This window comes from Pipra filicauda, unplaced genomic scaffold (assembly GCF_003945595.2).
Source record: "Pipra filicauda isolate LSUMZ 115617 unplaced genomic scaffold, ASM394559v2 scaffold127_size2900866_pilon, whole genome shotgun sequence".
NCBI lineage: Eukaryota > Metazoa > Chordata > Aves > Passeriformes > Pipridae > Pipra > Pipra filicauda.
In genome coordinates, this window is record NW_024103740.1 from 23,285 (window position 1) to 40,039 (window position 16,755).

Genomic DNA, 16,755 nt, shown 5'->3' on the forward strand with positions numbered 1-16,755 from the left:
CCCCTTACAAGATGCTTTTCTGATAACTGAACAGGAAGTTCTTTATCTTCTAAAGTTGTGTGACTCCAGATTTAATTATATGCTTTAAGCTGACAGAAAATATGCCTTGCTCTAAAAGAAATTACTTGGGCTGGTACAAGAGATTTCAGGGCCTATGGCACACAAGGCAGATCAGATGATCTGACCTTCAGCTCTTTGAATAAATGACAAGTGACTTAAGAAACCAAAGATAAAAAGATGATGGGCAGAGGTCAAAACAAAGCGATGAAAAGCAAAATTCAAAGACCAAAAAAGACTGAAAGCAGCAGTGTACCAGTCAGCTGTGACACTAGTTTGGAGGGGGCCCTTCTCTAGGGGATTGTGCTGCTCAGGGTTCTCACATAGGTGTCCAAGTCCAGTATTTCAGGTAAAATTAGGACTGCTGCAGCTCCTCCTCTTCCTTCAACTTAGTGTCATAATGGTTATAAAAGGACCCACCTAATTCCAGTCCTTCCAGTCGTGCAGTAATCAGCTAATTATGCAGATTACAGAAAACTGAAGGGGGGATGCAATACATGTGCCATGGTCGAAAATGTTTCTTTCCTGACATGAAAGCAGTGATCCTTTGGTGCTTGTATTATCTGGATCTTGCTTTCTGTCCCAAGGAAGATGCATTCCCTTCCCTAGGACCAGGAATGAAGTCTTACAGAGAATTAACTCCTTTATGTTGCTTTACGTTTTAATTCTTCTTTATTGCATGCACATGGAAAACATGCTTGCACACATCCATAGACAAACTATTTGTTGCTTCAACAAAACAAAGTAAATGAAAAAGACTCCTTGATGGGAACTGAAGAAAATGGATGTTCAGCAGCATCTCAGCACACAAGTATCCTTGAATGTCCATGGATTTGGAAGAGTGATAGACAGTATTGACTGTTGTTTTTTTTAATACAAACTACGCAGGTAGTTTTTTGGTGGCTGTCAGAAAGAACAAATCCAAACAAAAATTCAATATAGTATTTTACAGAATAAAAATTAGGCTTGCTTATGTAATTAAGTTGGGGTATGCCTCCCCCTGACCCTCCATTCTAAATAAGCCTTGAACACAAGCAAAGATTATCTGTTGCTGGCAAATCCTTCCTAGGGATTACATGGTGCATAAATGAATAAGGGTTTATCTTTTCTTCTTTCTGAGACAGGAAGTAACTAGAGCAACATTGAAACATTAATGTGGCATTAAAGAATTCCAAACAGAATTAGGAAATTAAGTTGTTGGGATTCTCACAGCACTATCAAATCAACATTAAGGTTGAGCATTCAGATCCTACATGCAGATCACACACAAAATTCAGAATACTCTGTGTATGTAGTACTGTTTTTCTCTGTGAAGTAAAAATGTCAAGTATGCACAAGCTGTTTATTTTAAAAGATAATCTGAATATGTTCAGCATAAAATTTTGTATGCAGCAGCATATTACTTCTATTTTTGGGGTACCATAGTCAAAAAACAAACCTAGACAAAATTTTTACCATTCAACATAATTTAGATGAAAATACTTATGGTAAAGTAACTGAGACACAATGAGAATGTGCTGATTTACACCATAAAAAGGTAAAACTATATTTAGTACCTACCATCTGAAAGACTTCCCAGATCACTGTAAAATGGCTGTTTGGGAAGATGTCTATTTAATTCTGCAGATTGTGAAAGGCAAATCAGTGAAAGCTGTAACTGAGATTTCAAACTAGAAAGCTTCCAAAGGAGGAGGCAGAGAAATGAACTACTCTGTTACCTTTTGACTGCTCGTTCTGAGGTCACCTATGACTGGATGCTGTGTATATTTTAGGAATTGAAATCCATTTAGCAAGATTCACACCTCTAACAGTGGAAAACTATTCTTTTTAAAGCTTTACTAGGATTGGTTCCTTGTCCCTTTTCTCCTGTCTGTCTTGCACATCCTGATGCCAGTTAGCAAGGCCTGTTACACACAGGAGAGCAAACTGCCTCACTCTGTACAGGAAAAGCAGAGAGAACAAGGTGCCATCCCCGCTGATACAAACAGGGTAGTTCCATGGCATTTGTTCTCTGATGGCATCTCACATGCAATTAAAACTTTCTCTCCTTTGCACATAGGAACAATGGTCTTCACACACGTTATTTTAAAGAATACAGCTCCACGTGTTTAGGATGATATGAAATGTCTTAGTTATAGGACCTGGAGAGTTTTTCTAGATGGCTCTCTGTGAAATACAGGAAATACAGTATCACCATTAGGAATTTGTTTTATTTTAAACCATGGAAGCAGTTTAGGTGTAGGGATCAGGTCACGGAGTCACAGAATGGGTCAGGTTGGAGGGGACCACAGCGGGTCATCTGGTCTCACCTCCCTGCTCCTGCAGGGTCATCCCAGAGCACATGGCACAGGACTGTGTCCAGATGGTTCTGGAATACCTGCAGTGAGGGAGACTCCACACTCTCTCTAGGCAACCTGTTCCAGTGCTCGGGCACCCAAAGGTCATTTTCCTGGTATCGAAATAAAACCAAGAAGAATGACCAAGCCAAACCCATTGGTGGGCTAGTTTTCAATCTGTACCACGGAAATCATGCAACATTTCTATATGACTTTGAAGATCCAGTGAACTCTGCAAGAGTTAAGTATTACCATCTTCCTTGAGCACTGTCACATGTGCAAGGTACTGGGACTTCAACTCAGCAGCTTCCTTCAGACTCAACTGTTAGCTTTCTGTGACAGTGAGTCTACAAGTCTTCTGCTCCCAAGTGTCCTGAATGTGTCTTCTCTTGTCCATAACTGATCGTTTTTAAGGAAATATAAAACCTACAGAATCATAAAATCTTTCATAGTAATTGATACTGCAAAGAAGCATAAGCTTAAATCTTTATAATTACAGGTTATATAAATCGTTCTAAATTGTTTATATTGTATAGTACCCGTGGCATTTGTTGCCTTCCAAATGCAGTGGAAAATAGGCCTGCACAGAAAACATAATAATATGTTTGTCATGACGGCCCAGATTTGAGAAGGCATTTAAACTCTTACCTTCTCTTGAGATGAGAGTCCTCACTTCTCACTGGAAATCAAAACAAAAGCAAAGAATAAAAGTAGGAGACCATCCCACAGAGACCTGAAGATGAGATAATTCAGAGCCTATTTGACAGGTGACACGTACTCGGTTCTTCAGCACTATTGAGCACCCTTTTGATCCCACATGTCTTAAGATACCAGTTTTCCTCTGTTCACTTCTTTCCTACTCATAAATTCTCTAGTTAATCCCAGTGTTCCCCACCCCTCAGTACATCCAGGGATTTTTTGACTCTCATCAGTACATTCAGTAACTTCCCAGTTCCCAAAGCTGTCTGGAGGCATTTAAGGTGTTTAAAGACAGAGGGCTCTTGTGTGGATTAGCCTGGAACAGATGAGTCCTACATTCTACTGACATTTCCTTTGATGGACACATAACTTAGGGGGTTTAAACTGCAAAGTGTCCAGCTGCCATAAAACTCTTCACAGCTGAGGAAGCCTCAAGAACAGAATGGTCCTGAAAGAAAGGTGTAATACAAGCAGACCAAGAGGGTGTTCACTGTTGACAGGGTGAAGAACAAAACAATTAAGAGGTGAACAAATAAACAGGTAAGAAAAATCTGCATTTTAAAGACAAATATTTAAAGACAATGAAGAGCCAGCAGACTGGCCATAGTAAAAGGGAAAGTTACACAAGATCATAATATGTGCATTTCTGTCTCTTCCCTCTTAAGTGGAATATAGTCTGCACAATCTCTATAAATCCATGGTCTGATTTCACCCTGAATACTGCATACAATTCTGCAGCTTCCCCCCAGTCTCAGTAAAAACAAGACTGGAAGACGAGTCAGAAATGGTCAACAAGGACAAAGGCATAGAAATGGGATTTCATAACAGTGAGTTAAAATGGTAGAAAGTAGTTCTTTATGAAAAGGGCACTGCTTTTGTTTGTGTCAAAGCTGCCCAGGTAATAAAAATAGGAAAAGTCTCTAGTCTCTTTGAATTCAGTACAGATGATTTCCCCTGTGCATTTGCATATTTTAGTTGGTGATAAGTGGAAAACATAATTATCATTCAATTTGTTATTGCACTAGAACAGGCCTACTGCCTTCCCTGCCTGCAGGCCATGGTTTCAAGAAAACCTTTAGGAAAAAAGGAAGTGGTGTTGGAGTCTCTTGCCCTGGCAGGGTGGAACTGCTGATTTGAAGGTATCTGCTATCATATCACAGTGTCATAGCATCATGTAGGTGGCAAGGGACTTCTGCAAGTCTGCAGTCCAGCTTTGTCCTTGTGGCAGGTCCTGTTACAGCAGGTTGCTTTGGGCCATATTTAGCTGAGTTATGTATCTCTAAGGATGGAGCTCCCACAGCCTCTGTGGGTAAGCTGGTTCAGTATTTGACCCTCCTTGGTTAAAACAAACAAATAGAATCGTTTCCCATATTGAATTGTTGTAAGTTGTGCTCAATGCCTCTTGTGCATCTCTGGGAAGAATCTGGCTCCATCTTTTCTACACCCTTCCATTAGGAATTAGTAGACTGCAGTATGACCTCCCCTCACCATCTTCTTTAAACCTGAACAAATCCAGCTCTTGAATCTTGGCTGTCATGAACTGCAGCCCCCTGGCAGTGTGGTGGCCTTCACTAGCCTGGCTTTAGTGTGCCAGTGGCTTTCTTAAAATAAGACACAGACCTCCAGATGAAGTGTCACCAGTGTCAGCTGGAGGGGAAGAATCACTTCCCTCCAAGCCCACCAGTGACACTCAGCCCAGTTTGCAGCTGGACACATTTGCTCCAAGAGCACACTGTTGACTTATATTCAACTTGACCCCCAGCTCTTTTTCTACAAAGCTGCTTTCTATCCAGTCTGTTCCCAAGCTGTCCCACAGTGAGGGGTTATGCCAACCCAGCTGCCTGGCTTTGCATTTGCCTTTGCTGAAGTTCATGAGGTCCCCAACAGCCCATTTTTCCAGTCTGACTGGGTCCCTCTGAGTAGGAGCCCTGCCCTCCAGAGTATCAGCCACTCCCCCCAATTTGTATCACCCACAAATGTGCTGAGAGGTCACTCTATCCCATCACCCTGGTCATTAGATCAGCCATTTCAAGAATCCAAGTTGATGTAACTTATATAAAGCAAGCAAGTCAAACATCCTTCCAGAGAGATGCTTTGCACTTCAAAATTTGTTTTCCCAAATGCACACACTGCAAGTTATACTGGAGGCTGGTATAGCCCTAAAGTGGGATTTTGTTCTGTGTGCTAGGAATGGATTTGAGATAATACCATGTACATTGCAAAATACTATAAAATGGCTTAGCAGAATGGTTTCTAATCTTCCATATGGAGCTTTACAATTCTCATGCATTTTGGAACAACATTCCCAGCAACATGAGTGAAGGGAACATTGGTAAACAAGCATTGGTTGTGAAAAATAACTAAGAGAAGATGGAAGGACATCAAAGAGAGAAAACCCAGCCAAACCTCCAAAAATGGGATCAAAGACATTGAATGTTTCCAAACAAATACTCAAATAAGGAAGGCTGTTTGGTTTGGGTTTTTTTTATGAAGACAACAGTGATAAAGAAGGTGACTGTGTACTACTTGGACACTGAGTATCTGGAAGAACATACACTTGTAAGGGATATATTCCAGGCTGAACCTTGTGTCCCAATCCAGTGTTTAAGAAGATGGGGAATAACTCAGGGACATTTATGCAGCATAGCAGAACACCAAGGTCCTGTTTCCCAGCTCTGCTACAGGCATCATAAAGCAACTTGAGCAACTCACCCTGCCTCCATTCCCACCTCTAACAATGAGAAAATAATTTCTTTCACCGTTCTTTATTGGTTCATTAATTCAGTGGGAAGGCAAAAACATCATATAGCTGAATTGCCACATGCTTAATGCCATAGGATCCTAATTTTGTAGGACTTTGCTTAGGCACCTATAGATCAAAGTACTTCTATACTCATCATAATCATCATCACTACAGATGATCACAACAAGAGTGTATATAAATACGACCAAGGTAGGTGCCATGCTTTTTCATTTCTTGAGAAAAATAACTGTTCCTACTAAATAAAAAATTTAATGGACCCACTGTTACTACAAAAATACAGCTTTGCATCTGTTTAGTCAGCAGTAAATCTACTGTTACACTGCTCTCGAAATCACCTTCACCTGCTCATGGGGCAGTGGATAACTTGCACTTACATTAACTGTATTTTAGGCCATTCAGCACTTTCCATAAACATATTAACATTTTGGAGTAATATACTCTGTCATCTTCCTGTATGTACATAATCACAGACACTGAGAAACGAGGCTTTTGCATCTAATTTAACAAGTTTGCCAATAACAGTGTTGTGCTGTGAGAATGTTCCTCAGTAGAACTACGTGCCTCAATTACATTAATCTATTCCTCAGATTTAAAAACAACTTAATTGAAGCAATCATGAGGCACATGCAACCTTGTTCAAGAAAGTATATTTGAAAAGCAAATGCTTCTGCCCACTCCTGCACAGCTCCAGCTGACAGAAAGGAAGAATTCATCAGTAGGAAGGAAAATGCCATTTGTCACATATGACTTAGGCCAGTTTTCAAGTGCTTCAAATGGAAAAAAAGGAACACTACAAAACGAAATATAACAGGTTTTCACTGCCACATAAGTTTTTAATTAAAAATTTAAAGGGAATTCAATCTAATTAAAAAAATATGACCTGTTGTTGTAATCCATATGAACTTCCAATCTGTTACTAGTATCTTTTCTTAGCCATACGCCATGGCAATGAGCTGGACATCCTAGCTCCTCAGTAAAAGTATTTCCTTCTATCAGATTTCCCCCCTATCCCCCAATTTCAGTAGATGTTCTCCTTTGAACTTTTCCTACAACTCATAGGAAACAGAACTCCTGACTTGCATTCCTTACTTCATCACTTTACGTAGTTACTGTCACTTCACATCTCTGTGTACTTTCTGATAGAAGCAGCTGTAGTCTGAACATTTCAGTCTCACTCGATTTTTCAGTGGGTTTAAGGGTACTTTCCTTTCTTCAGACAAAAACGTATCAGCTGCACTAACATATTGCATCAGTCTCCCGAAGAACAAACATGAAATGTAATTCATCTTGCTCCCTTGGATACTGTTTTCATTGTCATATCCAATGGTATGCTGGATGGGACAGTGTTCAACTGGAAGTTTCATTAAACAGCTCTTGAAGACCATTAAAACGTTCTAATAGGTGTGACTTATTGACCGGAAGAGCCGGTAAACAAATGCAGAAGTGACAGTCGAGCCCAGAGTAACAGTAATTAGCGCTGTGACTCCATGAGTAATAGGGAAATTGCCCTGACCCAGTTGGTGGCAGGAGCGACAAAAATCTGGAAAAAAAACAAAAAAAGAAATATCCCAAATAGATGGGTTTTCTACCAAGATTTCTCAGGGTCACGGACAAAACCTGTGGTTGCCACACATCCCATTTCACAAGTGCTCCAGTTCACTCCGCTGGGAGACAGGGTGGTAGCTCCGCTCTGTTGGCCAGACGCAGGCACAGGGAGAGAAGGACGGGCTGGCAGCGTGTCCCAGCTGCCTGGTACGGATCCACAGGGCCTCAGAGGCACACAGGGAGCCTCCAGCAGCCTCCATCCCTCTGCAGAACACCAGCACTCGGTGGAAACCCTGCAGCTTCTGCTGGGACAAGTTCATCCCGTCCCCCCCGTGCCTCTGCAGGCACCGCTCGCGGCTGTCCCGGCTGACGGGCCACGCCTGGTGCTCTGCACGCAGTTGCACAAAGGCCTATCAAGTGTACAATGGCATATCAATATCCTGCCTATCAGTATCCTGCCTGTTTCCACATTTATCCCACGCTGCCCTGACTTCAGTGCCAACACAAACACCTCACAGAGCGTGGATTAATGAGAGCGTGACAAAAACAAATCTGATCTGTCTGTGCATGCTTTCTGTCTGTTGGAATCGTACCACAGGTGATTTTCTACCTCTCCTAATTAAAGAGGAACGATACAATGCAGAAATCACAGCATTTTAATGCAAAAGTAGAATTATCCTTCAGTATGCACACTAAAAAAGGGTTTATTTCTTTGATAAAAATACTATTCACTACAAAAAACCCCCAAACTACCAGCTGGTCTCCAACAGTAAGATAACATGACCAAGAGCGAGTTCTTGGTAAGTTCCATAAGTTCATTTTATCTCTTTCCATATCCTAGCAGTGTAAGCCTTGGTGAGATCCAGTGGGGATAATATCCTGGAATATAATAATGCCAAAAAAACCCAACAGTGAACAGCACAAAACAAAACACACACATGCACACAAAATCAATACTTCAAATTCTGGGGCTCCTGACTGCTTGAACAATTGACAGGAAATGCACTGGTTTCAGTGCAATAATGCAAGGTCTGAAGAAACACTTGGGAAGTATGAGCAAGAAAAAAAATCATATAAAAGCAAGTTGTATTGTCTGTGTGTTGAGAAGGGCAGTGAAACTGTAATATGTAGGTTTTACAAAATAATACAAGAGTTGGAAAGGGAGAGGAAAATATACGCACATATTATACAACGTACAAAAAATACTCACTTTGGGTCTCTGTTTTGGTTGAGGTACAATTAAAAAGTTGTTTTGATCAAGCTACAAATATCCATAACCAGTTTAGGAGCTGGTTGTTCTGTGGTCCCCCAAGAAAAGGAGGAATCAAGAGATGAAGTCTGGCAGATGCAGACTCCAGATAGAGCGCATGACTTCGGCACTGGGTGTAATTAACCACCAGACTAACTTGCAACACAGTCTGCTGCCCCCCTAACTCTCCAGATCTGGATTAAATTACCAAGGAAGTGCTGTAATTCAAAAAGAAAACATAGCTACCAAAGCAGGAGGGTCCTGGAGGAGCGGAGCCCCCTCCTCAGAGACTCCAGGGCTCCTTCCCGCTGTGCCCGCACCGCGCTCCGCTGCCGAGTGACAGGTCCCATCTCTCCCCGGCTCTTCCAGCGGCAGCTCCTCCCTTCTGGCCAGATGGACAGCACGGCTTGGTCTGGGGCTCGGGTTCGGGGGGACCTGGCTCGGGGCAGAAAGCAGCCTTTTATAGCCGGCCCGCCGCCGCTCCGCTCACACCTCCACGCTCCGCTGCCGAGCGCGCCGCCGCCGCCGGACCCGCAGCCCGCAGCCTGCACCCCGCAACCCATGGCGCCGCTGCCCCCGCTCCTGCTGCTGCTCCTGCTGCTGCCCGCGGCCCGTGAGTACAGCCGGGCACGGTCCTGACCGCCGGGGAAGCCGTCCCGCCGCTCCCGTGCCCGGGCGCTCCGCACCGGAGGGAGGGGGCTCGGCCGCGCCGGGGGGCAGGTGGGAGAAGGGGCAGAGGAAGGAGCTCTGGGAGAAGCGATCACGGGACGTGCCTGTCTTCCCACGCCGGAGAGCACAGTCCCCGTGACAGGTGTCCCCGCGCTCGGGCACGGCTGGGTGGAACTCGCCCAAAGGGAGAGCCCGACGTGCCGCTCCCAGCGGCGGCTGCAGCTGCACCGCGGCTCCGGGCTGGGGGTCTCACAGCGCTGCTGGAAGTTCCTCAGCCATGCGCAGCTGTGCCGGCGAAGGTCGGGGTTTGAAACCAGACTGCAGCTCGCACGTGCAGGAACAATCTACAAAGCCAGTCCCTTCACCCCTGCTCCTCTCCGGGTACTGGAGCGAGCTATCGCGGAGCACTCGAGCTCCAGAGCCGTTCAGGGGCAGGAACCGTGAGAACTGAGATTGCCTACAAAAACCTGAGTTCTCCTGAAAAAATGAGTCAGTCTTTATAAATAAGTTATGATGAGAGAACGTAATTAAAGGACCCCTGCCTCATACCTGAGCACAGCCAATTACTCACTTTGCAAATATTTAATTAATTTTTTTGTCTCATATGTCCTATTTATTAAGCAGTATTAAAGGCCAGTTGTAGTAATTTACAGCCCATTTCCTCATAGGTTTTCTGAGGAGTTCATCAGTACAGTATCTTAATGTACTTATTTCGTTCCCATAGTGACATGGTAGAACCCAATTTTAACTGCTTAAAATTATGTGGAACTTCAACCACTCAAAGCCTGGCTCTCAAGTGAGTATTGCAGCAGCTTGGTACTCCAACCCCAGGACACTCAGCAGGCAGGGAGCAAACTATTAGTAAACATCAACAGGCATCGTTTTAAAGTGATTAAATTAACCTCATGCTGAACCTTTGTGACAGCTGGAAGGACAAAATCCACTTTTCCAGAATAGCATTCTGCTGCCTCAATTAAGAGATTCTCTTTTGTCTTCTTGCACTTCTTTTTTTACACATTCCTACACACCTAGGAAATTCACCACACCAGATGGTGCAAATAACAGGATGCTAAGGACAAGGGCCCCAGTTCAGTCCTAGAGCAGATTCTGGGCACGGAATGAAGCGGGGTCTGGGGGAAGGCAGTGGCACGATTACAGCCCACAAGGTAAGGTGCTTGCATAATGGGGCCAACTTAAGGCCCCACCAAGCTCCCTGCCCCAATTCTACTTCCTGACCTCAGCACGGCCCCATGAGTCCTCCAGCATTTTGATCACCCTCCAGACTTCATCCTTTGCATGGCACAGACCTCAGCAAGGGCAGTAAGAAAAGGCATGGAACCGCTGCTGTGCCAGCTCAGGGCGCTCATGGCAGCGAGCCTGGCTGTGCTCCGAGGGCGCTGAGTCAGGACTGCAGTCACCCACTCCGTGGGCAGTGGGCAGGATGGGAAATGCAATTCGTGTTTCCCAATGCTTGGGCCACAGGAGCAAAACAGGCAAATTTATCCTTTCGAAAAATCCCCATGTGACCACAGTTTGTGGAGATAGCACGGGAGCAGTCTGGGCAATAAAGTGAGGTGAAAAAGGTCACCCCTGATGGCTTATGAAACAAGAGGTAAAAATCCAAGCAAACACCCAGAAGTTTCTGTAAGGAATACATCTCTCTTGGAGATCATCAGAAACTCTGCTTATTCCCAAGTTTCTAGTTCCGAACTACTAGAGCACTATGACTGCACAAGGAAAATATCCCTACAGGAAATCTTACACATATTTAACATGAAAAAATGTTTCTGTAGCCTTAGTCTTTGAAAGCATGGCTTAAAAATTCTTTTAAAACCCACAAAACATCATAGACTGCATTAGATGCTAATGATTAATGTAGTTATGTATCATAATTGTGCATCTCAATAAAAATATGACTGTGCCTCTGCAAAATTAATTATTATGTTTGCATTGAACCCATTGCAAAGAGTAAAATGTTATAGGAAATACAACCTTTCACAAAAAATTAATGTGTTTCTAATTTTTTTCCCTTTTCCTTTATTCACAAAGACAATCTGTTTATAATCAAATGGATGCTTCTGCTACCCAGAGCTGAAAGATGCCAGTAAACACACAGATAATATTCTGGAACAGGAGCCATGACACAACAGATACTATTCACTGTCTTAGCAAGGAAGTTTAGTACCAATGGAGCAGTTTTTAAATGAAACTGCAATCGAGGACAGAGCAAGGAAGCTTTTCTTAGCTCCTCAAGATGTGATGGCTTTCAATCAATGGCCAGAGCTGCACGTGCAAGTTTAAGCACCTTTATTTCAACATCCCTTCTCTCCCTGGATCACACGTCCACAAAACAGGAGGGAAAGAGCTCTGGGAGTGGTCCCAGTCAGGAAAGCACCAACTGCTGCCTCAGGAAGCCTTGCTGTTCTTTCTAAAAGGGGTTTTTACCATTCTCATACACAAACCAATTGTATTTCTTAATGAGGAGATCTCACGAGGTGTTTAAATTCCATTGTTTTCAAGAAATTACAAGTGCAGGAGGTCACGAGCATCCCACATGTTTCAAGTTACTCAAAGGTGCTGGGAACAGTATTTTTTCTGGCACATTTTCCATTAACTGATTATAGATAATCATATAATCTATTATAATAGATTACTCTATTAGTCTATTATAATAGATTATGTGATTATACAGATTATATAAAACCTACGTAATCGTCATAACTATTTTGTAGGAAAATAAATATCAAAGCCTTCAACGACAAAGTCTAAATATTTTTTCTGCTGTCTGTCTCTCTCACAAGGTATTATCAGTTATTAATTCTTAATGTCTTTTGCAATCTGTATCCAGCACTGGGAGTTTAGTTTTATAAACTGTTCTCCTCATATCAAAATAAATAATTAGTTTAATTACTAAGAAACTGTAACCAGAAACCTCCCACTAATTTGTTTTGTACTCATTCAGCTTCTTAAAATGTGCTATAAATAGCTTGGAGCCAGCACTGCAAGGAGATGCTGCCCATTACCATTAAGGGTAGCTCAACCTGCAGGAGGACAGGAAGCCCCCAGAATTGTCACCCAGTGTCTCAACATTGTTCTGCTGCTCAGGATCTATTGCTTTAGTACTGACATGGGACAGTTAAAATATAGTTCCTAAATACAGTTTGTTTTGGGGAAATACTGGTGAGAATCCCTTAAACAACAAAAAAACCCAAACAAAATGACACAGAAAAAAATATCCCAACCCCACCTTTCTAATTTCCCTGGAAATGACTCCAAGCACCCACTCATTTCCCTGCTCTACATCCACCACACCATCCCCACCAGTTATTTGTCTGCTTTGTCTAAAACTCAGGAAAACCAGAACCCTATCATAGAGGACATATTTATTCCAACGTAAAGCTTACATTCTACAAAATAACAATCTGGGCAAAATTGTATGTTATAATAAGGAGTAAACACTGCAACCCTTTGGGCAGCCAGTCCTAAAAATCTGTGGGCCTGGGCCACAGAACAGATGCTGCCCTTACCAGTTTTAAGACTGGAGATGACTGAAGTCTGTCTCTGTTTGCTGCCTCCGTGGGAGGAAACCCCTGCAGCTCTTCTGAATGGACCGGGGCCAACGGGACGGGGTCAAGCAGTGTGACCCCAGAGTGTCAAAAACCAAAACTGTGTTACCTTTCAAGGACCGTCATTTATTATCAGCGCTTAAATATTTTATATTTGCACGTTCAATTCAATAAAAACCCGTTTTTTCTCCCCAGTTTATAAAGGTGCTTTGGGGGAAGCCCGTTCCCGGCAGCGGCGGGGAATCCTGGAACTGGCCGGAGCCATTCGCTGCACCACGGGCCGCTCGCCCTTCGCATACCTGCGCTACGGCTGCTACTGCGGGCTGGGAGGGAGAGGATGGCCCAAGGACAGGGTGGACTGGTGAGAGGCACTGCTGAGCTGGGTAGCCAAGTGCAGAGTAAAAGGACTAAAATATAAATCAGGCCTATTTAACAGCAGCGGGGGACTGAGTTTAAACGCTGTGTTTCTGTAGATTGCCTTGAACCCCAGCTTCCCCTGCAGCACTGTGGGATTCACAGCACAGCTGAGCTTCTTTGCCGGTGCTGTTCAACCAAGAGCTGAATAACTGGAGTCTTGTTGGACAAGGTTAAAGCTCAAACATTCAAAAAATCTATAAAAGTAAAAATTAAAAGGGCAATTGAAAAATCTTGTGATTTTACTACCATGTCCCCTTTGATTACCATTCAAAACAATACATAAAAATTATGCAAAATCCAACCTGTTGAAAAATAAAAATAATCCTAAAAAACAAACCTTTCTATTTAGTACTAAATCTCAGCATATTGACTATCATCAATTTAATTTGTAATTGAACGTTAACTGACAAGATTATTTACTGGTTTTTTCCTGGGCTTTTTTGCTTTTTTTAAAGTTTCTATGCATGACCTGGAGTTATTGATCTACTTCCTGGGCATGTGCTGTTCAACTGTTACATTCCACGGGATCTTTACACAGCAATTTGTGTGGAATTACCAAGTAATTACTTAATAAGCATGGGAAAAAGCAGTAACTGCAAAGCGAGAGCTCACAGCATTAACTTTTCCTATTGCAGACACAAATTCCTCAGGCAACCTAAACACCATCTAAACACCATGTGCCTGCTGTAATATGGTTTTAGGCTACCAGGAAGAAACAGAATGAATGAATGAATGAATGCAGAGTGCACAGTTTGTGGATACACCCACCAAGTCAAAAAGAAAGGGTGTCATTAGTTTGCAGCAAAACCTTACAAGCTCCCGAATTTCAGGTCCTTGTTACCTCCCCTACTTGCTCTTCTGGGCTTCCAATGACTCCACACCAGACTCTGCCCCAGCACATTTTATGTTTTAAGCATTAAAATGTGTCATTAATGCTCACCTGTACTGCTCAGTTTCGCAATGTCATAGAAAGCCTATGACTTTATTGTGCCAATTATGACAAGAACAACTTTAAAATCATGATTTTGAGCAATTTTCTGTATTTTCTCATGATACAGAGCTAACACTTAGGTAACTGTGCATTCACATATGTTGACTGTTCTATTATTTCCCAGCTGTAGTAACATGCTGATAAAACCCACTGACTGTGTGACCATAAATCACCAGTTCTGTTCCTCTCAGGTGCTGCTTTAACCATGACTGCTGCTATGGCAAGGCAGAACAAGCAGGTTGTCAGCCAAAGACTGAGAGTTACCACTGGGAATGCAAAGACAATTCTGCTGTGTGTGGTGAGTGAGCACTTGGGGGTTTTTGGTGTTGGGTTTTGGGGGGGGGTGGGTGTTGGTTTGGGTGCTTTTTCATTTTTACTGCTACTGATTATGAATAAAGGCATTTTCTCAATTATCTGTAAAATTCTGACTTTACTATCCTTCCTTTTGTGACCTTTTTGCCAGGATGCACTGTGCCTCCAGAAAGCACAGCTATGCCACCCAACTGAATGCACTTTCTTATTCTCAATCCCCACTTACTGACACACATAAGCAAACAAAATTCTGATCTACAAGCTCCTATTACCCTTTCAGAAAACATAGCCCAAAACCTCCTCCTTTTTCTCAGCACTGATGTTTGTTGAGGTCAGTTACTCTGCATGTAATTTTATGCTTCCACCCAGACTGCAAATCAGCTGGAGAAACCCTGACATGAACTTGTTCAAAGCAAGTCTGAGTTTCTGACTGCCATGGTTTAAAGGCCACACTGATGGCCATTCACAGGGAACACAAACCCCTCGAATTTCAGAACTCCATTTAGAATTTGCCTGACCTGAAAACAAATGAAAGTTTTGACATTAATTCCTTTCCTCCTTCACATTCAGCCTTTACTTTGCCCAAGTGTCTACCCCATGCAGAATCTCTCCTTGCTCATTTCTTTCTCTGCATCAGATGCACGAAGCCTCTTGTCTCTCAAACTAATTAACCTGCCATGTTACAGTCCATCTATACTTGCCTGTAAAGATTCTGCTTCTGTCCCAGTCCAGAAGCTGATAATATTTTAAAATACTGGCCAAGACAGTAGGTGTGTTGTCAAGGAACAAAGATGAAACAAAGTCCATGTCATACCACAAAGACAAACTTTAGAGCAACTACAGGAGAAGGAATAGTTCTCAGTTAATGTATTTTGGCTTTTTTATCCTGTCATGTTTTCATGCTACTTATGCTATTGAGTAGCCCTTAGGGTAGGGAGTTGCAGCATCAACACAGATACATGAACACTTGCAGTTCACAGCAGAAACTGAGTTCATACACAAAACTGAACACTTGTTCTGCTCCTGGACAAATCTCAAGCAGAGATCTGGCTAAGCTTTTAAAATGTTAAATACTCAGACAAAATGTAATCAAGGATTCCTCAGTTTACAGACAGTTGCAGAGAGAAAAAAACACACATTTCTGCCTTGGCACACTAAACCCAAAATACATTGCTGTGAAAGAAAATGTTCATGCCAAGAAGAAACTCTCAGGCCAAGAAATCTGTTAAGTTGCAACACTACAATTACAAAACAAATATGACAAGACATGGATTTTGTCACACTTAAACACACTTTACCTAACTTCTTACTGAATGCCTTGATAAAAAAAAGAGGTGAGCAATTTAAGCTGGACATGGAACATTTTTGCATCCTGTGTATATATTTTTGGTGCTTTAGTAGATGAGAGGATATGTGTGGAAACTATCTTCCCAACCTCAAGCTTCACTAGAGCAGGAGGGCAAGCAGGGAAGGCCACACACCACTTTCTAAAGAGGAATCAGAGTTGTTTCATTAAAGAACACGAAGAAGAATATTTAAGTCTTTATCTGACTATTGTATTTTCACCTGCCAAGATCGGTGATCACTGATTGATCCACGGATCAGTTGTTGCTAAACCACACCATTCTCTGTTGGCATTTCATTTGGTGTGTTTTATTACTTCAGACTAACATCAAACTTACTGTGTTTTCTTTCAGATTCACTAGAAGACAAATGTCAAAAGATGGCCTGTGAATGTGACCGGGAAGCTGCCAAATGTTTTTCTAAAGCTCCATATCACAGAAAATACCTTTTGTGGCCAGACTTTATGTGTGGTGAGATCCAGCCTTTGTGTAGGTATTAGACATCCAACATCAGTCTTCATGAAAACTCTGTATGTATTTAAATCTAAAATGACTTTTTTGTGTCACAGCAGTGATAACAAATGATGTTGCCCTTTGTTGATGCTCCTTCTTGCCACCTCAGCCTCTCTGCCCAAGAATGGCCAAAGTAAACATGTACCCTCTTATTTACCTTGTGCAGTGCCCTTTTATTGACTAAGTAGGAATCTGAGTTTATCAGATAAGACCTGACAATAATAATTTTGTTTATATTGAGATTCACAGATTTTTCAGATTTATCTTAACATCTGTTAACTTTGAATTGACTGG

The 16,755-nt window shown here is 42.4% G+C and overlaps 1 protein-coding gene and 1 long non-coding RNA gene across 2 annotated transcripts; one reads left to right on the forward strand and one right to left on the reverse strand.

Moving 5' to 3' along the window:
- Window positions 1–2,561: 2,561 nt before the first annotated feature.
- On the reverse strand, window positions 2,562–9,086 carry LOC120324990. Its single transcript, XR_005566738.1, has 3 exons — window positions 8,897–9,086; window positions 3,042–3,072; window positions 2,562–2,819 (listed from the first exon to the last, which is right to left on the reverse strand). It is a non-coding gene; the product is annotated as an uncharacterized LOC120324990 (long non-coding RNA).
- A 96-nt stretch (window positions 9,087–9,182) lies between these two features.
- PLA2G10 (phospholipase A2 group X) lies at window positions 9,183–16,613 on the forward strand. The gene is made up of 4 exons (XM_027711191.2): window positions 9,183–9,263; window positions 13,081–13,246; window positions 14,485–14,591; window positions 16,303–16,613. The coding sequence occupies exons 1-4, from the start codon at window positions 9,212–9,214 to the stop codon at window positions 16,446–16,448; spliced, it is 471 nt and encodes a 156-aa protein (XP_027566992.1). The 5' UTR covers window positions 9,183–9,211; the 3' UTR covers window positions 16,449–16,613.
- Window positions 16,614–16,755: the final 142 nt, after the last annotated feature.